The sequence below is a fragment of the Leucopleurus acutus genome (genome assembly GCF_964270905.1).
Source record: "Leucopleurus acutus genome assembly, chromosome: 5".
In the NCBI taxonomy this organism is placed as follows: Eukaryota; Metazoa; Chordata; class Mammalia; order Artiodactyla; family Delphinidae; genus Leucopleurus; species Leucopleurus acutus.
This window is the reverse complement of record NC_139147.1, coordinates 75218214-75242938: the sequence shown is the minus strand read 5'-3', so window position 1 is coordinate 75242938 and position 24725 is coordinate 75218214. Positions and strand designations below refer to the sequence as shown.

At 38.8% G+C, this 24725-nt stretch overlaps 1 protein-coding gene across 1 annotated transcript in view; it reads right to left on the bottom strand.

The window, feature by feature from the left end:
• Nucleotides 1–24725, bottom strand: part of ATP13A4 (ATPase 13A4) — a 144018-nt gene that overhangs the window by 5318 nt on the left and 113975 nt on the right. Inside the window, exons 18-28 of the mRNA XM_082839399.1 lie at nucleotides 23953–24077; nucleotides 19293–19456; nucleotides 18351–18473; nucleotides 17012–17091; nucleotides 15549–15591; nucleotides 15052–15161; nucleotides 13078–13174; nucleotides 11273–11345; nucleotides 3996–4167; nucleotides 3088–3281; nucleotides 1561–1649 (exon numbers count right to left, since the gene is read on the bottom strand). Coding sequence (XP_082695525.1) covers nucleotides 1561–1649; nucleotides 3088–3281; nucleotides 3996–4167; nucleotides 11273–11345; nucleotides 13078–13174; nucleotides 15052–15161; nucleotides 15549–15591; nucleotides 17012–17091; nucleotides 18351–18473; nucleotides 19293–19456; nucleotides 23953–24077 — 1270 coding nt within the window. The remainder of the gene's footprint in view (nucleotides 1–1560; nucleotides 1650–3087; nucleotides 3282–3995; nucleotides 4168–11272; nucleotides 11346–13077; nucleotides 13175–15051; nucleotides 15162–15548; nucleotides 15592–17011; nucleotides 17092–18350; nucleotides 18474–19292; nucleotides 19457–23952; nucleotides 24078–24725) is intronic.

The window sequence follows — 24725 nt, the reverse complement described above, 5'->3', positions numbered from 1 at the left end:
AGGAACTGGTAGTCGGGGAACAAGGATGGGAGGGAGGCTTTCACCACATAACTTCTCTAAACTTTTGAATTTTAAACCATGGGAATGTTTTCTCTATTTTAAAAAAATATGAATTTTTTAAAAAATGAGCAATAATTAGGTTACAAAGCAGCACGATTCCATTTAAAATAAAATAAACTTCATAAATCAAATACACATTTATAATACATGAATTTTAAAGATGGAAGGCTATAGTTAATAATGTTATAATTTTCCTTACCTGCATAGTTACATTTTTTAAAATGCACCCATAATTTTATGTAATAAGAAAAATAATTATTTTTAAGGTGAGCAATAATCCTTTGCAGAATCTTTTGAAGTCATGCTGGCAATGACTCTGCACAGGTTCCCTCCAAACCAAATACATTCCTTATTTTGTTACAAGAGGTCCCAGCCCCTCTGAAACAGTCTTCACTAACTTAAGAGTGTAACTAAATCCAACATGTTTTAACCTTAACTTCGGCAGGATTAAGGAATTTTAACTCATTTAGAAGACTAGTAGGCAAGGACTATTTATCTCCGTGAGTACCTAATCTAATTCATGAATACAATTATACTGTTAACCACAGTAATACAATTATAAAAATGAAAAGCTGAATGTAGATATTAGTTTATATGTCAAATGTCACCATGGGTTTGTGACAGTGCTGCTGGTTTGGAATGCACTATGTACTCCAAATGCTTGTCTACATTTAGGAACCTGATCTGCAATGATCAGTCAGTCAGTCATTGCCATTATGTGCCATTCACTATGCCAGGCACTGGTAATACAAGAATGAATAAGATAGGATCTTGGCCCTCATGAAACTCATCTTTGAGAGGGAGAAGCAGACAGGCAATTTTACAAAGAACTGAAAGCTCAGGTCCTTTTATCATCTCTTCTGTATCCTATTTATTGGTCTAAAGGACTTTTATTAATGATTAACTTCTAATTCAAAAGAAGAATAGATTAGAGGAATCAAAATATACATTTTCCCTTGCTTGAATATGTAAAATTTCTGTCTCTTCTAGAGTTTCACAGTTGTCTCAAAATTACAAAACTGTAAGAGAGTACTTGAGGTAAGATACACTTCTTCGAACGTAGGTTTTGCAGACATTAAGTATGTAATACAGAAAAACAAGTTTTTAAAGAGTTTTTAAAAAAATGTAAATACAGATTTGAGAATTAACCCCAAAAGTGTTATAGGCAAAACTGTTTTAAACAGCTTCAAAGCAAAACCATTTACGAGAAAATTCTCTTTAAGAGAAAATGTATAAATAGAATTTCCAATCTTACAGAGATCTTTTAAAGGAAAAATGTTCAATGCTTTTGAAATACTTGAAATCAAGGCTACACAGAATTTTATTTCCCGACCAGCTTAAATAAAAAATATGAATAAATTCAGCATTCATTTTAACCCTACCATCTCAAAAGAATAATACGTGTCAAGAATCCATGTCAACTGCAATCGTGGCCTGCTTTTTGAAGTCGGGGTGTTATACAACTATAAAATATCATCATATCCCAGAGATAAGACTTACATCCAGACGCCTATATAATTCTGGAATATCGGCAAATAGAATGAATAGACACACACTCAGCTGTATGACCAGCACAAGGACAAATATATCTGAGGAAATAAGAACACAAGCTATCATTTAGAGAAATCTGAGTCCAGAGTATCACATCCATTGATACACATATTCTAGGTTAACACCGATTAGATTTACTTGATTTCTACAACCAAACTCAGCAAAACAGATGAAAAGTACTCACTTCTATGCAATGGGTCTCACCTCTACAATTTCTATGTATGTCCTTGAGGTAAGTGGAAAATTTCACATGCATGTTATATGTTTCAATTAATAAAAATGGGACATACATATAGGGTAATACTGACAAAATAACGTTTTCAATAAATGCCTTGGAGATATCCAAGTATCTGAGTCTCTTAAATGCAAATCATTCACTTCACATGTATGTGTATAGCTGATTCACTTTGTTATAAAGCAGAAACTAACACACCGTTGTAAAGCAATTATACTCCAATAAAGATGTTAAAAAAAATCATCTGGGCTTCCCTGGTGGTGCAGTGGTTGAGAGTCCGCCTGCCGATGCAGGGGACACGGGTTCGTGCCCTGGGCCGGGAAGATCCCACATGCCGCGGAGCGGCTGGGCCCGTGAGCCATGGCCGCTGAGCCTGCGTGTCCGGAGCCTGTGCTCCGCAACGGGAGAGGCCACAGCAGTGAGAGGCCCGCGTACGGCAAAAAAAAAAAAAAAAAAAAAAAAAAATCATCTGCCTCAAATCCTTTTCTGGGAAAAAGGAGGACTGTAAATAAACAAATGTTTGAATTGCAATCATGCGGAGGTCAGCATTCGATTGCTTCCTCATCCCAAGAAGAAGAGCAAAATAATTTTCTCCGAACAGATTTTTCTAAGGATATTGATTCTTCAACTTGTGCTTCTAAATTTTCCCAATTAGAGAGGTAGTGATGCTATGCAAATACATGTCCCAAAAGCTAAACAGGTCACCTACTTCTCCTAACACTCACCCCCCCCCCCCCTCAGCCCGGACTGTAAGGAGGTGAGAGGTACTTTGGCCAAGAATCTCAACAACTTTCTATAGTCAGGCTCCTCCAGGCTGGACCCGCTCCCAGAACTGCCAATCACACAGTGTCATCCCGACCATTGTATTCATGGCAGGAGACACTTCCAACTGAGCGCTGTGACCCTTCTCCCCACCTCCTCTGAGATGAATTCTGACAAGTACTGACAAGCAGAGAATTAAACGTGTCTTCCCAATTTGGAGTGAACCCATGAAAAGATACCTAGAGACAAATTTATAGGGAAAGGAAGTGGTGGATTAAGAAACTCTAGTATTTAACACAGCTTTGAGGGAGGTAGCAAAGGACCAGGAAATAAGGCTGCATGTGTTTACAGAGCCCTGGAGTGGAAGTCAGAAGACCCTAGATGAGTGCCAACTCTGCAATTGCTCCTTGAGTGACCCAGGAGTATCTGTTCTCCTCTCTGATGACCTCTCACCTCTGATATGGTACAGTTCTACTCACAGTTTGTGTATGTGGGCTGCCTAAATGGTTTTCCTTTGGAGAAGACAAGAGCCACAATGATACAGTTGATTGTTCCCAAGAACCATACAGTAGTGTTCTCAAAACTTGTGAAGACACCATTACTTCCGATCTTATCTGGAGCAGTTGGAGAAATGGTTAACTTTGAGATGGTCTCATTTTGCACTGTGCAGGTACTAAAAAGGAAACCAAAGAAGCTAATGAAGTGAGATGACAAGCCCTTACGAAGCATATGTATCTACACAACTACATGTCCTCAATGCTTCTGTAATTGCCTACGCTTTGGGAAAGAATATACTGAAAAGTAAGGAGAAAGAAACCAGCATGTATAGATCTATATTTTGGGTAGATGGATAGATGATTGATAGATAGATGATAGATATAAATAGATAGATAGATAGATAACAGATCCAACAAGTTATTTATTCAATAAGTTGGGCACCAATAATGTAGTAAGACTATGTGAGAGAAAAAGATATGAGTAAGTCATGACACTTCCCTCTATTTGCTTCAGATTTCTGAACATTTACAGATAGTGTGACTATACAATTTATCATCCAACAGGCACAGATTTGAATGTGAAAGGAAAAAATATCATCATTTCTTTGGGATATCAGGCTTAAAATAGGGCTGCCTAGCCAAACTATAATGCATGGTCACCCTAGATATGAAAGATGGTCAGAGTTCACTATCATTCAAGATGAGCAAAGATAAGTGCTAATGAATGATGCCACCAAACTGTGCTACAAAGAAGAGATCACTGGAAAACTGCCAAGGGCCTTAAGGAAGCCAAAGCTTTAGTAGAATGAAGACCCATCTGCCTCCCAACATATGGGCCAGATGATGTTTGACAGAAATTAGAATGTGACAATCTAAGGCTGTGATCATACCTGTGCATCCCCATGGAATACCAAGGCTGCCTCTGAACCAGAATGAAGCCCACAATGTGCATGGCCAGGCTGAGAAGAATGTTGAGAATCACAGAGAGCAGCAGAGGCGGGGAGATCAGCCGTCCTGCAGGTCTGAAAGGCACCAGCTTGGGATAGGCACCATTCAAATTCACTACAAAATAAATTCAAGTTTTATATGTATATGAGAGCAGGAAAATTTTGTATTGTTCATCAGAAGAATGGTGTAACTTCTTGGGCCCATATATCTGAGGAAATTGACAAATTGAAATATTGATACATCACAAAGTAAGGGAATAAAACAATGAATGAATTCAAACTCAAGTCATATGAGGAATTCTTGAAAGAGAAGACAGAACAACAACAAGATGCCCCTTTCCCCCCTATTAAATAAGCAAAGACTATTACATTATAGATGAGGAAGTGATGAAGTGAGCACTCTCATACACTGCTTGTGGAAACGTATATTGACACAAAAATACCTTCTGCAGGGCAATTTGGCAATAAATATGAAGAGATTGAAAAATGTTCATAACCTTTGACATAGCTATTCCATTTCTGGAAGTTTATCCTAAGCTAAAAAATCAGAGATGTAGGAAGATGTTCATCACAGCATCATTTACAATAAATTATGGTACATCTCTATAATGAAACAACATACAGTCACTAAGAAGTAATGTTTTCAAATATTTAATAACAAAATGAGGAGTGACATCAACCAAATGGCAGATTAGCAACTCCAACATCCCATCCCTCTACAGAAACACTGAAAAACAAAAGGAAACTGTCAGAAGCAACTTTGTCAGAACTCTGAAAAACAGATGAAAGTTACAGCAAACAAGCAAATGCTGAGTCAAGAAAAAGACAACTTAAAAATGGGAAGAAAGCTTTTTTTTACTTGCCCTTGCCCATTTTTACTTTCCCTTGCCTCCCTCCTTAGCTCAATGGCAGTCTTGAACATGGTTGTCTGCATTCCCAGCGGGGGATCCTGGTTACAAAAGGGGAAAAGCAGACTTTATCCACAAATTATTGTGTATGCCTGTTCTAACCTGTCTGGAAGCTACCTGGAGAACTGATGCAAGGTGTTCATCTCTGTTTTGCCTAATAAAAAACTTAGGGCGGAAAAGCAGCATACACTCCTTAAAAACACCGTAAGGCTAACAAGCTACCCATAGTCATGGGGAGCAAAGGATTACAGTTGAGACATAAAATAACAACCTGAAGCCTAGAAAGAAAAGTTAAGGAACATTTATTTGGAAAATTATGGTATTCAAAAGTACCTGTGCATGTTGGGGAATATAGAAAGCCATGTGCCTGCCAAAGATGTATGCTCAGAAAAGACCAGAAAAGACCCTAAGCTTTCAGCCCTGAATAATCACTAGACTCAGCACAAGCTTAGTTAAGTGTTGAAGTGCCCCAGCACAGAACTAGTCTGCAAAGACTGGGAGAGGTATTTCTTTGTTCATGTTGTTAAACTCATGGAATTCAACTTATGGATATCTCTGTCAAAACACTAGCTGAACAAAAGCTAAAGCAATAGAGATTTTAGTGACCACACATGACAACTGATCTAATCTTTGCAAAAATAGTTTAGAAAAGTCACTAAATAAATGGACTACTACAGTCTTCAAAAAGCAACAAAACAAAAAACATCAAGCCCTGGGGGGGGGAAAGAATCTGATTTCCAGAGTTACAACATTATAATATTTAATGGAATAAAATAAATTGACAGAAATTATTTCTGAGGAAGCCCAGACATTGGACTTACTGGGAAAAGACTTTAATACAACTGTTTTTAACATGCTCAAAGAACTGAAGGAAATCAGGGAAATAATGTGAACAAAAGGAGAGTATTAAAGAGATAGAAATTTTAAAATGAAGCCCAAAGACATTCTTTTTAAAGAATCCTCTTTTATAATGTCTATCTCTTTATTGGCGTACTCATTTTTCCCAGTAAAGGTAATTATTTGGGCAAATATAAAATCCTATATTATTGTATTTGTGTTTTTTAACTCAGCTTTTTATTCCTACATGATTTAAAAGATAAATGCATAAAAAAATTATATACATATGTTACTGGGCACACAGTGGATAAAAATGTAATTTGACAACAATAGCATAAAAGGAGGAGACAGACCTGTAAAGCAGCAGAGTTTTTATATGCTACTAAAGTTAAGGTACCTATTCAAATTAGATTGTTACACATTTAGCATATTACATGTAATCCTCATAATTATATATGTAATAAAAAACCTACAGTTAACATCACACTCAAGGGTGAAAGATTGAAAGCTTTCCCCCCTAAAATCAGGAACAAAACAAGGATGCCTACTTTCACCACTGTTATTCAGCATTGCATTGGAAGTTTTATCTAGAGCAATTAGAGAAGAAAAAGAAATAAAAGTCATTCAAGTTGGAGGAAAGAAGTAAAACTATCTCTATTCACAAGTGACATGATACCAAATATTGGAAATCCCAAAGAATCCTCAAGAAAACTGCTAGAGTTGATAAATGAATTCAGCTATGTTACAGGATACAAGATCAACACATAAGAATCAGTTGAGTTTCAACACATCAACATTAAAATGTGGTATATATATAATGGAATATTATTCACCCATAAAAAAGAATGAAGTTCTGACACATGCTACAACATAGATGAATCATGAAAGTATTATGCTAATAAGATATGCCAGAAATAAAGGGACAAACATTGTATGGTTCAACTTATTTGAAACATCTTGAACTGGCAAATTCATAGAGACAAAAAATAGTTTAGCGGTTATCAGAGGCTAGGTGGAGGGGCAATGGGAGTTATTGCTTAATGGGTAAAGAGTTTCTGTTTGGGGTGATGAAAAAAATTAGAAATAGACAGTGGTGATGGTTGCACAATGTTGTGAATGTGATTAATGCTCCTGAATTGTACACTTAAAAATGGTGAGAATGGCAAATATTATGTTATGTATAATTTACCACAATAAAAAAAGAATGAAAATATGTACACATAAAGAAGTGGTCATAAAGTTAAACTAAAAAAAACAGGATGCACAACTATTATATAGAAAACATAATTCAAATTTCTTTATCTATACGTGTGTGTGTGTGTGTGTGTGTGTGTGTGTGTGTGTGTATAATTGGAAGGGAATACATCAAAATGCTTTAAATTGTTAGCTCTGGATAGCAGGATATAGGAGGATATAGGTGGTTTTTCTCTTTGTTATCTCTTGCAATGTTTTCCATCTTCTTTTCACAATGAATTATATTAAAAAATAGAGAAAAATCTGGAGATGCTTGTTAAGGGAAAGAGAATAATCACAGAAGAAATGAGAGCTGTTTTCAAATATCTGAAGAACTGTTCTGGAGAGAAAAATCAGACTATTCTCTGCCACCCCAAATGGCAGAACTGAAGTCTGAGATGGGTGAAAGTTACACAGAGGTAGATCTGGCTTGATGTAAAGGATTACTCTGTTAACAGTAAGGACTGCCCAAGGATGTTCTTACAGTAGATTTAACAAATATTTAATGAGCTCCTTTGATATGTCCGGCACTGTTAGAAGTATTGGGAATACAGCAGCAGGATAGACAAGGTGCTGTTCTCACGAAGTACACACACTGAGTGAGGGAAGGCAGGCAAAAACAAATAAAAACTTAGGTAAATATCATAATTTTGGATTGTGAAAAGTAGTGTGAAAAAAATAAAGCAGAACGTGTGGTGATAGAGAATAACTGGTTTGGTCACTATTTAAAGTGACCTTTCTGAAGTGGTGACATTTTTCTGACTAGAACCATAGGAAGATCTACAGGGAGAGTATTTTAGGCAAAGAAAATAGCAAAAACAAAGGTGCTGAGGTGCCCACAAGCTTGGCAATGCTCACAAGACAGAAAGACCAGGGTGCCTGGAACAAGTAAGTGGGTAGCAATATGGTTAGAGGTGAAGCTGGAGAAGTAGGCCAGAGCTGGATCATGTAAGACTTTGGATTTAGTGGAAATGGGAAGGATGACGATAAAATTTACATTTAAAAAACAACAGTCTTACTACCGTGTGAAAGGTGAATTGGGGTGAGGAGAAGTCAGCAAGAGCAGAAGCAAGGTCAGTTGTGAAGGTATCGCAGTAATCCACAGGGGAGGTGACATGGCTTTGTGACAGTGGCTACAATAGGGATGGAGAGAAGCTATGTAGGATGTGTTTCGGAGGTAGAGCCAATAGGAATTGTATCTATATATATATATATAGATATTATATGTAAAGGTGAAGAAAAGAGGGGAATTAAGGATGACTCTGGGTCTCCGATGTGAACAACTTGGTAGATTGTGGTACTATTTCAATAGAATACAAGCTCCATGAGGAAACGAATTTCTATGGTTTTTTCCACTGACGTATATCAAGTGCCTATTACCGTAAGTAGAACAAACCAGACACTCAGTAAATATTTAATAATTTTGTTGAATATCAGATCTGATAGAATAAAGCATTCTGTTTGGGCACATTAAGCCTCCGTCCTGTTAAATATCCAAGATTAGATGCTTAGCAGCTGCATTTCCAGAATTTAGGATAGACATCAAGCCTAGAGACATAAATTTGGGATTCATCAGCATACAGATAACATTAAAGCCATAGCATTGGTTGAAATCACTTAGGGAGATTGTGTAGACTGAAAAGACAAGAGAACCTAAGAACAAGCAAGCCTTGGAACATTCTAAAAGTTAGAGCACAGGTTAAGGAGCAGAGACCAGCAAAAGACATGAGGAAGCTGTATTCATTAAGGCAACAGCTAATTCAGCAGGGTGTGGCATCACAAAAGTCAAGAGAAGAAACCTTTCGAAGGATAAGAGTGCTGTTGAGAGATCCAAGTACAATGAGGAAAGAGAAGTGATCAGTACTGTTGACCGCAAGGAAGTCATTGGTGGCCTTGACAAGAGCAGTGTTGGGGCAGAGACAGCCGGAGTGTGCATAGTACTTACCCTCCTTGCATATGTTCTCTGAAAGCAAAGCTTTTGAGCAAGTTTTTTAAACCATAAGTTGGCGTGATAGCTGTTAAGATTATGACGACAAGGTATAAGATGAAATAGTGGAAACAGTGTGAAAGCAAGGCCAGGAGGCATGTGGAAGAGGCAGTCTAAGATTGGTACTTTTTTTTTGTATCGAAGTATAGTTAATTTACAATGTTGTGTTAGTACAACAAAGTGATTCAGTTATACACACACACACACACACACACACACACATATTCTTTTTCAGATTCTTTTCCGTTACAGATTATTACAAGATATTGAGTATAGTTCCCTGTTTTATACAGTAGGTCTTTGTTGTTTTCCTACTTTATATACAGTAGTGTGTATATGCTGGTATTTTTGAATGTATCAGTAATGTGGACCCTCCCAGCCAGTGGTGTCTGGAGTTGGCTCATACGAGCTCACAAGAGCCAACTGCCACTAAGTTTGTAAGCCAATTATTAAATATGGCCATTATTAGAAGAGTACTATATAAAGTTGCAATTAAATAAATATTATCTTAAAAACAAAGATAATGGGGGCTTCCCTGGTGGCGCAGTGGTTGAGGGTCCGCCTGCCGATGCAGGGGACGCGGGTTCGTGCCCCGGTCCGGGAGGATCCCACATGCCGCGGAGCGGCTGGGCCCGTGAGCCATGGCCGCTGAGCCTGCGCGTCCGGAGCCTGTGCTCCGCAACGGGAGAGGCCACAACAGTGAGAGGCCCGCGTACCGCAAAAAAGAAACCAAGATAATGAATCCTCAGAACGGATAACGTCCTAATGATTTTACTACAGTTTAGCATTATCTCTGTTCTTAAAGTTAATAATGGAGATTGAACTTAAACGTGTGTCACGTCTGTAGCCATTACATCATGAACAATTGTTTTTTAACTGAGGAAATATTCTTCCAGATTTCAAGAACTATTATCCAAATTAGCAAATAAGTTGCTCACATGACTGATGAATGATTAAAGTTTCAGCATAAGCCTGTGTTGTTTTGCTCACTCAGGTAAAGAAAAACGCCAACAAACATTCATTCGCATCAGAACTATTTCAGTCATCAATCACAACAATATATTGACTACGGATACAAGACTTTGATGAAACTCAGTTAAAGCATTCTGTGAGAATCCACTGGCTAAATGGAACTCGCAAGAAAGAGTAATGTATACTTTATTGTTATTTGATAATCGCTCACTACACATTCTTCTTTTTAGTAAAGCTTATAATAAGCTTCTATGCATATGCATATACATGCATATCTACAATTGTTTGGAGAGCTGGCTGTTACGTATGTGCCGGGAAACCACTGCCTGCCACCAAACAACTGCACAGGCCCAGAATCCAAATTCACGCCCGTGAACGTTAGAATCCGGCTGATTGAAATGAAATGACAATAGAATTAGAGATGGCAAGTGGACAAAGTGGGTCTACTCAACTGTTTGGGAAGTTTGAGAATAAAGGGGACAATAGCTAATGGCAGGTTGGAAAGTTTGAGAATAAAGGGGACAGTAGCTAATGGTAGATTTGGGGTCATAGAAGAGGTTTTAAAGAAAGAAGATACAAAAATATATTTATCTGCTGATTGGAATGATCCAGTAGACCAGAGAAAAGTTGGTGATAGAGAAAAAGATCATTCCAGGAACAAAATCCTTGAGGCGGTAGGAGCAGGTAGGATCTAAAGTACAAGTGAAGCTGGTGGCATTCATATATAAGAGAGAAAAGCAGAGAATATGGTAAAGATGACGGATAGTGGTCAGGCTGGGGAAAAATCCCATAGCGGGGAAACTGGGGAGACAATTCATGTATCAGTTTGGAGGTGGTGGGTGAGAGTGGCATAACGGCAAGATTACATTTAATCTCTGTTCTAAATCCTCAGAGGTTAGGATTGGAAATGGGAAACATAAAAGCCATTTAACTTCTATAAATTGGGCACATTTGGACCATAACTATACCTAAAAGCACACTGAAGTCAGTTTTCAAGGTGCTTTTTTTCATTTTAAAGGTTTAGTGACCATTTATAGAAGCTCTATATTGTGTGGAAAACAGCAAAACAACGAGCCAGCTTTTCCTCTGCTAACACTTTCAACAGTTAAAAATGAAGATTCTATTTCCTCTTTCTCTCTCTGCATACCATACCCCTTTGGGAATAAGTCACTCATCACTGCGGCTATAGCTGCTACCCCTCAATGGTGGACTAACCCTGCAGGGGCAGAGGGAAGCAAGTGGAGGGGAGTATCTCTGAGAAGAAAATTTAAAAGACATCTTACTTGTTACACCAATAAGAGTTGTAATGGCCAGATCCTGGAACAGAAACTGGTAATTTGAAAGGCTGTTTGTCTCCTGAAAATAAAAAGGAAAGTGGCTCAAAAAAGTTATAACCTTCTGGATGAAATGTGACATCAATTGCACTCATTTTCTCACTGCAACATAGGATTTTCAAGTAAATTACCAAGGAGATGGTATGTTCAGGGGCCTGGTCGTGTCGGCAGGGGTACCAAAGACAAGCCTGCAAACTCCTTTCTAGCCAGGAGGGCCACTGCAGTGTGCTTTCTGGGCTGCTCCTTTGCGCATCAGTGTCACCCCTGTTGAGGGGAACATCTCACTCTGATTCATCTCTAGTCTCTTTTCTACTTGTTAGCAGAAAGTTTGGGGTTTGGTCTGACACAACAAAATGACACATTCCCAATGGTCAGTGACAAATGTGTGGTGATCTTACCTAAATTTCACCAATGGAAAATGAGAATAACTAAACCCACTAATTGCATTCTTGGGTGTTGTTAGAAAGTCCTGATAACGCATCTTGATATTCTTGAAAAAAAAAAGTTCATGTCTTACTGATTTCAAGAAACTTGCTTCCTTCCCCCCGCCACCCCCTTCGTGGAAAGGAGATAATGATGACCCATGTTTAACTCTACTTTTGAGCATAATGAGTTATTGGGATTCCAAACTAGGGACCGATTTCTATAAACAGCCTCTCCTTTTCCAGCCCATTCATCAGTGAGAGGAAAAGGACTTATATAATCTGAAAATAACGGAAGTAAAAACCCTCATACCAGGAGCAAGGGGTCAAGACATAGAGATGAATCTAGATACCTTCAGCACAAATGGAATTCACTTTCTCAGTGTTACTTAACAGAATAAGCCCAAGTGTTGAGCTCACGAATACTAGATATGTCTTTTCTCCTTTTATATTTTGTTAAATAGTAAAAACCATCACAAGACCTATGTGCTTTGGGGGGCATGATATGCCAATTTTCAAGTCCCTATATTCAGGGAATCAGTGATATGCTGCTTTGTACTAACTCATGAAAGTCAACTGCTAAAGTTTCAGGAATTCTGTGAGCTGGTTTTTAAACACAGCCAATATAAAAACTTAAATTATACAAATTTACCATTAAATAAATTATACTAAAAACACAGGTAATAGCCAAAACTCATCACTCTCTAATCATTTTCCTACATTTAAATATTATCAATGGTCTTAAGGTTATTTACAACTCTTGTATCTATATGGTGCAAGTACTATAGAATGGTATGCTACTGTATAATACATCTCTTCCCAACTCCATGTTCAGTGACGTCAGGTAGATAGCTTGAAATCAGCCATGGTGGGAGTAGTTATGCCATTGAAATTGGTAAACATTAATAATCGGGGCTTGTGTTTCCAGGGAGAGCCAGTTATGAAACATTTACCAGAACCCCAATTAGAGAAGCACCTCTCTAGCGAATGTTATGCTAGGGTGGAGCCACACTGGAACTGGGAAGGTAAGAGACCTGGTCCAGGCAAGCCAAAACGACGGTGAGAGAGAAAGTTTACCTTCAGTTCTGAACCTCAGCTACAACCAGATGAGAAACTTCTGTCAGAGAGTCAGAGAACTGACACCAACGACTTTTCCTTTGTATCCTTGTCTATTTCTGATTTACTTTCAAAAACGTTAAAGATAGTTTTAGAGAGGCTGTTGGTACTCGACATCTCCCATGTGCACTCTTTCTTTAAGAGGCTTTGCAAATTGCCAGTGACCGCTATTTGTTTTAGCTCTCACTAATCAACAGGCTAGGTCTCAAGTCATACCCAGTAGAGCAGCAGAACACCAACATACTGAATCATGCTGTACAGAGCCATGTACTTAAACATGCAAAATGAGGTAACGAGAGCTGCACGTCCTTCCCTGTGTGAGAAAAGAAATGAAAGAGTAATGAAATGAAAGTCACAAAAAGAAACGAGGTCAGTTATTCTGTGCTGTTCAGCTGAGCTCAGAAGAAAAAAATCAAAGCCTGATAATTCGATTGTTTGTCTGACAGACTGGACAGTCTTGAGCCAGTGGGAGCCGGCAGTCAGTGTGCCAGATGTTCAAGGAAGACTAAATCCAGGCCAAGGTCCACAGGCCTTTAATGGAGCTTTGGAGCCCGAATGGAGAGTTACTCTTGTCCTGTCTGCAGGCATTATTTCAGCTCTGAGTCAGGAGACCTGGGAACTGGTCCCAGATCTCATATCTACTCACTAATGTGATTTGAAAGGTCATTTTCCCTCTCTTGGTCACAGTTTCTTCATCTGTGAACTGAGGAATTTAAATAAGATTGCAGGTTTTGGGGGCTATTTTCATGCTTCAGGTGCTTCAGGAGTTTGCAAACATCTCATTCAAATTTCATTTGGCAGTCCCAACTTTTTCTAAAACGGAACTAAGTCAATAGGCACGCTCAAATTAGGCACACATCAAATTTAAAGAGACTGGAATCAATAAGCCTGTTCATTTGTATTACTGTTGATTGACTTTGAATGAATAGTATATATTTAGAGTGTAAAACAGAGTACTTATGAAATGCCACTTTTATCTCATTCATTTGGGAAAAAATAGAGTTTAAATTTAATTCTGGTCAGAATGGTTTCCTGGGATTCCAAAACCTGATCCTCAAACTAGACTTTTTCCTGTATCAGGGCTTTGCTGCTGCTGTTTATTCCGCCTAGAAGGTGGTTTCTCCTCCACACCTCCTTAGAAAGGCTTCCCCACACCACCGCATCTGAAGCAGCCGATCCTACTGCCCAAGCCATCTTCCAACCTTTCACGCTACCCCTGATTTTTCTGTGTGTGTTTATTGCCCAACTTCTTCATGGGAAGAAAGCTTCGTGAGATCAAGGGACGTTCGATTTATTTGCTTCTGGGTCCCCAGTGCCTCCAACTGTTCCTGGCCCTAAGTCCCTACTTTATAAATATTTGTCAGATGCATGAATACATTTTTTAAATGGGGAGCACCTAGTCAAATCATTATTTTAATGTGGTGGAAGGAATATGATATTTGTATATAAAACACATTGAAACAAAATTAATTCTAATGCAATCTTCAATCCTATATGGCTGTGAGCTTCGATACATCAAGTTCTCTGAGCCTCAATTTCTTTGTAAAAGAAATAGTGACCATCCTTACAATTCCAGGCTGTTTTGATGTATAAGATACTAGGCATTAAAGCACTTTATAAACTGTAAACACATACTAGTTATAATAACCAAGAGCAGCCACAATGCTAACCATCTCCATCATTCAAACAAAATGCAGCAGAAGTACATATTCTGGGGTTGGGGGAGGGGAACAAAGCACCAAGGGAAATTGTAGTAGAAGCAGCAAAGATGAATAAATATGCTGAAAACTGGGGATAGGAAGGATATTCCAAGGAAGCATAAAGAGGCAAGAGGAAAGGAAAGCAAGTAGGGAAGAGAAAGTTTCTGTCAATTCTCCATTAAGAAAGTATCTAAGGAGATTCATTTAAAATAATAATAAGAAGAGTATGATTGACATTTTCAAAGCAGCAACAAGTTCCAGATTCTAATCTTCTAAAAATAATCTATTCAGTGATTTTCATTAGAAATGCCACTGTTTTCCCAGGAGGTAAGTCCACTCCGGAGTAGAATGTTTGACTGCTTTCTCCCACAAAGCACCCTCCCTGCCCAGGGACACACATTTGCACTGGTCTTTGCCTGGCAAAACAAAGGGGTCTGCACCTAAAAGTCAAGAGACATTAAAACAATGCTGGGGAAAAGTACCTACTTACTTGATAAGGTGAGGTACACATTCAATGTTTGGAGTTTTGGAAGTGAAAGGTGAGGCCACAGATGCCTCCTGCTCTGATAAAGAGATGCCCACGTGAGCCATTTTCAAAGCCTGAAAGCAAAGAGTCAGCTTACTGTATAGATGCACACTCACACACATCTCTCCTGAGGCCACACGAGACAGGCTAGTTAAGCTGCCCACGAAGTGGCTTGTGGGCCCAAGCAGTGGCCAGGAGATGATCAAATTTTGCTCTGCCTGCCACATAAGAAAGAGATGGCACTGGGACACCTAGCTAAAGAAGTGGGGAATGCAGAACCAAGTTCTTCCCCATTTAGTCTGTACTGACCACTGAGTCATTGTGTGGCTTTGGTTAAAACCTTTCCAAACCGCCCACATCAGTTTCTCCTTCAAGAGGAATGGAGGTGGTATATATCCCAGGGGATACTATCTCTTACAGGGCTTGAAGCAAGTACAATTGACACACTGACAGCTACTTACCCCACAGTCATTGGCTCCGTCACCACACATACCTACAAAGTAACTAAAAGGGGAACCGTGTCAATTGTAGAGGAGATCAAAGCAATCTTACCTTCTAATTGCTCTAATTAAAAAGATAAAATGAGCTTCATTACTTAAGGCTCAAACTTATTATTTATTTTAAGGGAGTTTCCCTAACAGTCTGGTTTGACTAAAATAAAGTATGACTCAGCAGTTCCTACAATGGATTAAGAAATCCCATACAGGCTTCCTGACTCCAAGCGATTCAAGGAGACCCCGCACTTCTCTGTCTAGGAGGCAGCTCTGTCAGCTGTAAAACAGGATGCTCACGATTATATGACAGCATGGCATGGTGGGGAAGGCACAGAATTTGAAGCCAGAAGATCTGGATCTCTGACCTGATCACTTCCCCATTTTGACTATCATTTTTCTCCCCTACAAGCATTATGAGTATTCAGTGAAGTGATGTATTCTAAAATGATAAATAAGAATTATTGTTGGTGACATTAATAGTAACTGGAGAGGAAATCCACCGTGTCAGCTGTCACTCAACTCAAAAATGTGGTGCCAGGACCAGAAGTTGTAGAAAGAAAATATATCTCCATTTCAGGATAGCCTTCTGAGGCCGGATGAATACCGCTCTCTTGAATTGTTGACGAAGACAGTCTGCTTTTTAAGGTAGGAGCACTCTGACAGTGTTTGCAGAATTTGCTGTACTTCTTCTCTTCCACACTGCTACCTAAGGCAACGAGTTTACTGTGGAGGTTTTTAGCCACATTGAGAAGATAGGGCTTTTTGAATACAGATCTTTTGCCTAGTGACTGAGTCAATGAGTATGAGGGTGGACGAGGGATGGGTAGGAGTTGGAGCTGTGTGAGTGTGGTCCAGCACCAGAGGTGCCTCTGAGACTCCATGGGCTTCCATTAACAGGAAATAAAGGATCCCAAATGATGGGATTCTGACAATGGAGACCCTTTGTGTTAAGAATAGTTTTCTGATTTAGGATGGAGAGGACGCTTTGGCATAAGAATGTTTTAATATTTTTAGGGTTATGTGAATCTCTTGTCATAGGGACCTCCCTGTATCATAACCGTGAAAATAATTTGTAAAAGTGAAGTCTAAATTTTCATTGTACCTTTAGGAGCCAAGTTCAGATGACCTTTCCAGAGTTATTTCTTGTCCCCCTTATGTTCTAGTTCAGCGGGGTTCTCAATTCTGGATGCATAATTGACTTATGAAAGGAACTTTTAAAAAATACTGATGTCCAAGTGCCCACACGAGCAATTGAATCAGAATCTCTGAATGGTGGTGTCCTGGTATTGCTAATTTTTCAAAGCTCCCAAGGTGACTGTCATGTGTAGCTACGTTAAGAACCACTGCCCTAACCAAACTGAGTGACTTCCTTACTCTCCCCCTGTCATGCCTCCATGCACTTCACACCATCTGAATTGGTAAAGACCTACTCTAGTTTCTGAAATTCTTCCACCAGACTGGATTTCTGCCCTGGAGACATTCTTGCAAAGATGGTCCCATTGATCAATATCTGTAAAGAATGCAAAAGGGAAAATTTTTTTATTATGTCAGCTGGTCATACATGAAGTAATTGATAACATTCAGAACACTGACTGGGTAATGATATCCATGAGTGAGAAAAATATTTGTTTCCAAGAAGTCCTTCTTTGGATTTTAAGACAGATGTTGAGACTTTGGTCATCAGATAAGTGATCAGGAAGACCAAAATCAGTAAAAATGACTACTTAATAGACATAATTGATGAAAATGATGACCTACAGGCATTTAGCTCAGGGGCCATGAAGGAGGTCGTCCTGAAAAACCCTGAGCTTGATGGAACCTTAAACCAGTAAAGTATGAGAAACTGCAAGATAACAAGAGGTCAGGATCCCAGGAGAAGGAAAGGAGGCAACTGCTTCTCAGAAAATTGTTCAGCTCTAGCAGAAAAATAGCCTAGAGATGAGACGGTGACTATCTGTGGTCTTTGACTTAACCATACCATCTGGGCTTGACCAACTGTGAAACTCAGCTGATATCTCCAGCCTAATTTGGGCTCTGAAACATTAATGGATTGTCACATTAATGGATTGTTGTATGAAAACCTGTACCAGCTCCATCCACCTGAACCCCATCCTACAGAGTCTAAATTCTTCTGTGTTACAGCTGTGTGCTCCCTGCTCTTCTTGGCTGTAAACTCAGCTTATTGTTCACTCAGCTTTAAAGTCTTCATTCTTTTTTTCTTAAACAGTACTTAAGATAATGAGCAATTGAATACAAATAAATTATCTTTGCTTTACACTGGACACAATCTTTCTCTAGTTTGCTCACATGTTTTCTTATGTATATACCTTACCTGCCCTCATTGTGGGTTTGTTCTTCATCAGAAAAGTTTTAAGTTTGACCCTCTTTTGTATAGATGTCCTCTATCAAAAACCTAATGGAATTCCTCTATTTTGGGCCTGCCTTCCTGTATAATTGCTGGATTTACACTATACTGTGAGACCCCCTAACCATGGCAATATAGTGACAGCTCCCCCAAAGCAACCTTATCACTTGAGAAGTCACTAATATTTTAATCCTATAGATGATGGATAATTAGTTAATCAAATTTACTTATTTTAAATCTAGCAGGAAATGAAACAGCAGTGACCTCTGCAAAACTATCTGCTTCCCTTATGATACATTCAATAGGTATATCTAACCTAGTTAGAGGTTTGAAATTACTTATGATCACGCTCCGTGACATTGTTAGCATCTTTACTAGGAGACTGGTACCCTCTTAGAACTTACCTTTGGCAGTAGGCTGCTGAAATGTTGGCTTATAACCTGGAAGGATTTTCCACTTAGGGCAAAATGGTAACTTCCCTCTCTGCTGTTATCAGAGACTTCTTCCCTGATGTTAATGTAATTGTCCTGCAAGGCAAGACGCAGTAATTTTAGACTTGATAGAGTGGTTAGGACCACAAGCATATCTGAGCGAAGGCAACAATGACAGTCTGGGATCTCTCTATAAAAGTCACACTCTGGCCCTGATTCCTCAGAGAAGCACTTTCTCTTTGCTGGATCAATCTTTGCACATCAACAGCCTCTAGTGAACAGGGGGGGGTAACACTTACTCACGTCCTGTTCTCATCCTGATTTGATCTCAGTGAGTCCCAGAAAAAAGCACATTTCACACATTTCAAGTGTAAAATACAAAAGCATTGCAGCTTAACAAATCCCTCCCTGAGGTGCGAACTTTCCTTTTTTTTTTTTTTACAGAATTAATATTGTTTCACAAGGACATAATAGACATAGGATACTGACAAGATTGGAGATAAATGAATAAAACTTCTTCCCACCCTGAAGATATAGTCTGATTTTCCAATGCACACAGCAGTGTCTCTCTTAGGGACTAAATCCCCTTTGAACCCAGTGGGATGGCTGGCAAGCAAGGGAAAAAATGGAAAATTAGACTTGCAGCCCCACTTACTATATTCTTTCTAAAGACTTTTTTAACTTTAAAAGAATGGATTATTTCCAGCACCCAGGAAAGCACCATACCTTAAAGCTCAGTAGGAATGGTATGGGAAAATGATATAATTGAGTTCTTTGAACTGTATACATGTTAGACATTTGGAGAAGTATGTTGACCCTAGGTCAACTGTACACCTCTGCCAGTCAAAGCTGCTCAGTAGTCAACACTGTGTGACGAGTTAGATAATATGGCAGAAGGTCTGCTTTTGGGTATACCTGATTCCTATAAGCAATATGTTTCTTCTCTTCGACTAATTGCCAAGATATAGATGCTGATGAGGACTCAGTAGTTTCATTTGCTTCAATGAGAATGACTTTCTGGCTTTCAGAAACCATTCCAGACTTTCTGGCCACTGTTATTGCAGTCTGAAGATTGTCACCTAGAAGAAAGGAAAAGTATCCCAAGATGAGATTGAAGAGACAGAACCAATTCACGTAGAACCTAGAAAGCTAGGGTAAGGAGTTCAGACCTTATTTTTGGTGTGAGAAGAAATAGTCTCTAAGTTCTCTCTCAGCCCTGACCTTCCATGATTCTGTGATCCCTTTTCTTATTATTGCTGCTTTTCATCTGGTTACTTTATGACCTACTAGTATATTTTTGCCAGGGATTGGGAAGTAAAATTAAAAAGGAAAAGTTCAAATATATTTCTGTTGTTTGTCAACAGCTTAGTAAATGTTTAGCAAAACTCTCCTGGTTTAATATGACATCTCATGGTTCCACTTCCAGCTAATATGGAGTAAGCCCACTAGAATCTATTTCTCCCACTGATTACAATGGAAAACTCTGGAAAAAATACCATTAAAAAAACCTACCTGAGGACTTTGAAAAGTAAACACAAATGGCATAATATGAAAGGGAGTCAAATTTGGAGAAATAATCTACAAGGTGGAGAGATTCTCAGCTTTTTTTCTCTTTCCTCTCATGTAATTTGACCTGAGTGTGAGCCCCAGTCCCAGAGCTATGCAGATAGCTAAAACTCCAAGAAAAACCTACTTTTTCTGGCCAAAGGAACCAGGAAAGGGGCACTGGAGGCCTGAAGAGTTGTGAGGGAAATCCTAGAAAGAAGAGAGCTAGACAAGGAGACTAATTCAGTGTATGAACTATGTAAGCCCCAAGCTCAACCCAGAGCTGTGCACGTGTGGAGCAAACCTGAAGAAGGATAGCAAAAGCTTCAAGAATTGAACTATGATATTAGTCACCTCCCATATTCCAGAGTTTTGCTTGCTAAAACAACAAACTCAACATTCTCTAGAGGATTTTAACAGGATCCAAAGTATCCCAACATAATATTCAAAATGTTCAGGATTCTCAACATGTGAAAAACCTGGAAAATCTGGCCAATGCTCAAGAAAAAACAATTCAATAGTTGCCTGTCTCAAGATGGCCCAGATGTTGGAATTATCAGACAATGCTTTTAAAGCAGCTATTGTAATCCTCCTCCATGTGGTGAAGGTTAATACTCTTGAAATAAATGACAAGATAGAAGTTCTCAACTGAAAAAACAAAGAACAAAGATTGAAGAATATCAAAAGAACTCACATTCATGTCATTAGAGCCCAAGAAGGAGAGGAGAAAGATTGGAACAGGAAAAAATTTTTTTGAAGACATAATAGCAGAAAACTTCCCAAATATGGTAAAAGATTTAAATGTACAGATTCAAGAAGCTCAGTGAATCCCAAACAAGATAAATTCAGTGAAAACCACACCCAGACACATAATCAAGCTGCTAAAAAACCGAAGATAAAGCAAATATCTTAGGAGCAGCTAGGGAAAACAATAAATTACATATAGGGAAACAATTCAAATTATCACAGATTTCTCATCAAAAACCATGAAGGCAAGATAACAGTGGAACATCTTTAAAGTGCTGAAAGAAAAAAATTGTCAACTCAGACTCCTATAGCTAATGAAAATGTTCTCAGGAATGAAGACATTCTTAGATAAGGGAATCTAAGATAATTTGTGCCAGCAGATATGCTCAAAAAGAAATGCTTAAAGAAGTTCTTTAGGCTGAAGGGAAATGATACCAGAGGGAAACTTGCAACGTAAGACATGAACACTTAGGAACAGAAATAATAAAGAGCTGTATAAATATAAAGTCGATTTTTCTTCACTTATGTTCTCCAACTCTTGACTGTTGAAATTTAAAACTCTAACGTTGTCTGGTGGGGTTTCATTGTATGTCATACACATATATACACAACAATAACAGAGGAGAGAAAGTAGGGGATGTTTATGATGATAAGCCTTCTTGAAAGGGTAGGTACAGATATAGTGATTCGTAGAGCAACCACTAAAAATAAATAATGTAACAACCGGCTGGCTATCCCTAACATGGTTTCTCCCAGGTTTCTACCAAAATACTTTGAGAATCCTCAGAAGAGCTAACTGCGGGGAGGGAGATGCTCTAGCCTGAGATCAGAAGAGTACAGGGAGCCCTGAGAGTGAGAGGCTCTTCCACATGCCTCAGCAGGGCGACAACAGCCATCTGCTTTGCAACACAGACCGTTTTGCCATCTGTCACCTGCGAGAGGTCTGTTGTTTAGGACATGCAGCCCAGGCCTGATCCTCAACCATCTGATAAAAAAAGATTAAAACCTACTTAAGAAATTCCAGAAGCTAGATAAGGAAATATAAGGCAGAACAACCAGAACATGACTGGTAAAGCAGGCTAGCTGCTGGAGACAGAAGAAAACTGCATTAAAAATAATGAGAGCACTTAGGAAACTCAGATGGAGCACAGGCAAAACATGGTTTTCTAAAGTCACTCCTACTCCAAAACACAATTTAAGAACTTCACAATTCAAGAGGTGATTTGAAGGAGATCATCCTCATTTTTGATACCCGAGTTTGCAGTTTGAAAAAATTCGGTGCAAAAAAAGAACCCTTAAAGCTCAGAGCAAAATTATAAAACTATGAGAGTTACATAAGATAGACTAAACGGATCTATGTACAACATGGGAAATATAGCCAATATTTTGTAGCAACTGTAAATGGAATATAGCTTTTAAAAATTATATGAAAAATTTAAAAATATGAGTTACAAGAAAGAAACATAAGAGACCGAGAGGATAGATCCAGGAAGCCTGTCATGTGAATAATGGAAATTCCAGAAGGGAAGAAGGAAAGAGAGAGAACAAAAGCCTTAATTAACAATAGAAGAAATTTTCCTGAGAAGAAGAAGACAGATTAAAAATGCTCACAATGTTCCAGACTAAATTAATGAAAAAAGACAAACATATAGGCACACCTTGGTAACATTTCTAAACTCCAAAGTTAGAGGAAAAGGATTATATGTAAACAGAACAAGTTACCTACAGTGGACTCCACTGGCCTTGTGATATGCAATACCAAAAACTGGAAGACAAAAGAATAAAACCTACAGACCATTAATAAAAAAGGACTCTATATATAAAATAGATAACTAATAAGGACCTACTGTATAGCACAGGGAACTCTACTCTGTAATGTAGAGTTCTCTACATTAGTAGTGTAATATAGGTCTCTGTAATGACCTATATGGGAAAAGAACCTAAAGAAGAGTGGATATATTATATGTATTGATATATGTATAACTGATTCACTTTGCTGAAACTAACATAACATTATAAATCAACTATACTCCAATAAAATTTTTTTTAAAAAAGTACTCTAACCCAAACATACTATACCCAGGAAAGACATCATTCACCTATCAGAGCAAAGAAAGATAATTCAGGGTATATAAAAGATCAGAGAGCGTATCACCCTTCCAACCCATCCAAGGACAATTCTTCAGAAAAATTACAACCAAGTAAGGAAAGAAGCAGAATAGAAATTTCAATATGAAAGAAGAAGTGAAGAGGGAGTGTTGTGAGCGATGAGCTCTTACTTCTACATAAATCTAACTGGTAAAGGATAGATTCTGAGACTGTGTAAAATGAGTGCTAAATAAAAAATCTGAAACAGAAGGGTCATAATGTAAGGGGAATTCTAATAAGTAGTAAACTAACTCAGCAGCACCTAGAAGTTGGGCAGAGGGGCTAAGAAGGGAGAGGGAAAAAGTGATCCAAAAGTCTCTTGGATTGGAGGGTGTGGTAGTGGAGGGGGGTGGAGAAGCTCCAAAGGGGAGGTGAACGTATTCTCGAGTTTCCAACATCAAATTGGGTTCAAGGACAGTGGGATAGGGAGAGAGTGCTTTGGTGGGGCAAGACTGTATCTTGATGCCAGAATTCATAGAGTTAAATGCATCTGACTTCGAGAGCAGAGAAAGGGAAGGCAATACACACTCAAAAATCATGAATGCATTAGGAAATCACTGACTCTCTACTCGGAAGTAGAAATTAAGAAATTTCACACATTTCTCTTGCACCATCTTTTCTCACTGCTCCCTTGTTTGTGATTTGGAGTTTGGGAGTGGGAGTAGAAGGGACAGCATTTTTTAATCTCCAGAACTGTAGCTCTCATTGATGGGCCTTCAGTGTATTTTACAGACCATGCTGACTAAGCATTCTTCTTCTCCGAACATTTAATAATAAATATCAACATCTTTGCATGGCTTATGTCTTCTTATTCAGGTGTTATTTCAAACTTTCCCTCTCAGAAAGGACACCTCATCTAAAGTAGCTGGTCAGACACACTTTACCACATCACCTGTTTTATGTATCTCATAACACTTATTGGTAGCTGTTTATTCAATTGAATGATTGATTTTCTATCTTAACCCATGTAAAAGGATGCTCAGAGTAATAACTTTGCCTATTTTGTTGTCCATATCCAGTGTCTAGAACAGTGTCTGGCCCATAGTAGCAAGTCAACAAGATTTGCTAAATGAGTGAATCTCTGTCTATTTCCACATCAAATTCTTCCTGTTTTCACAGACACTTTGTTCTATACCTGTGATCATTACAGTCCTTATCCGGGCTGAGATAAGCTCTTCCAGGGCAGGTTTTGTCTCTTCCTTCAGTCGATTCTCCAAGATCAGCAATCCCAGAAATATCAGGTCTGATTCTACCTGGTCCCTGGAAGTATATGGATGATGGAACAGAAATCACACATTACAGTCTTTCTTACAGGAAGCAAAACAAAAACAAAGTCAGATATCTTCCTCTCAGAGTGGTCCCCACTCACTCGTTCATGCACCATTCCTGGGACACTGAATGTGTGCAGAAACTATCCAGAAAGAAAACAGGAGAGGGCACAAGGATATAGAGACTTTTGTTCTGACAGAACTGAAATGAAGAGAGGATGCTTATTAAGGATGAGATTAACTTTAATCTTTGTAGAGAATGAATTAAATGACCACAAAGCTGTCTTCCATCTTCTGTGGTGATTTTCATCACCATACCTGTTAACAGCCACCAGAGAGTTCTAGCTCTGGGAGAAAATACCATAAGTGAGGTGAGGCGCCTTCAAGATGGCGGAGGAGTAAGATGTGGAGAACAACTTCCACCCCACAAATAAATCAGAAATACATCTACATGTGGAACATCTACTACAGAACACCTACTGAACGCTGGCAGAAGACCTCAGACATCCCCAAAGCAAGAAACTCCCCACGTACATGGCCATGTGGCTGACAGGGTCTTGGTGCTCTGGCCGGGTATCAGGCTTGAGCCTCTAAGGTTGGAGAGCTGAGTTCAGGACATTGGTCCACCAGAGACCTCCTG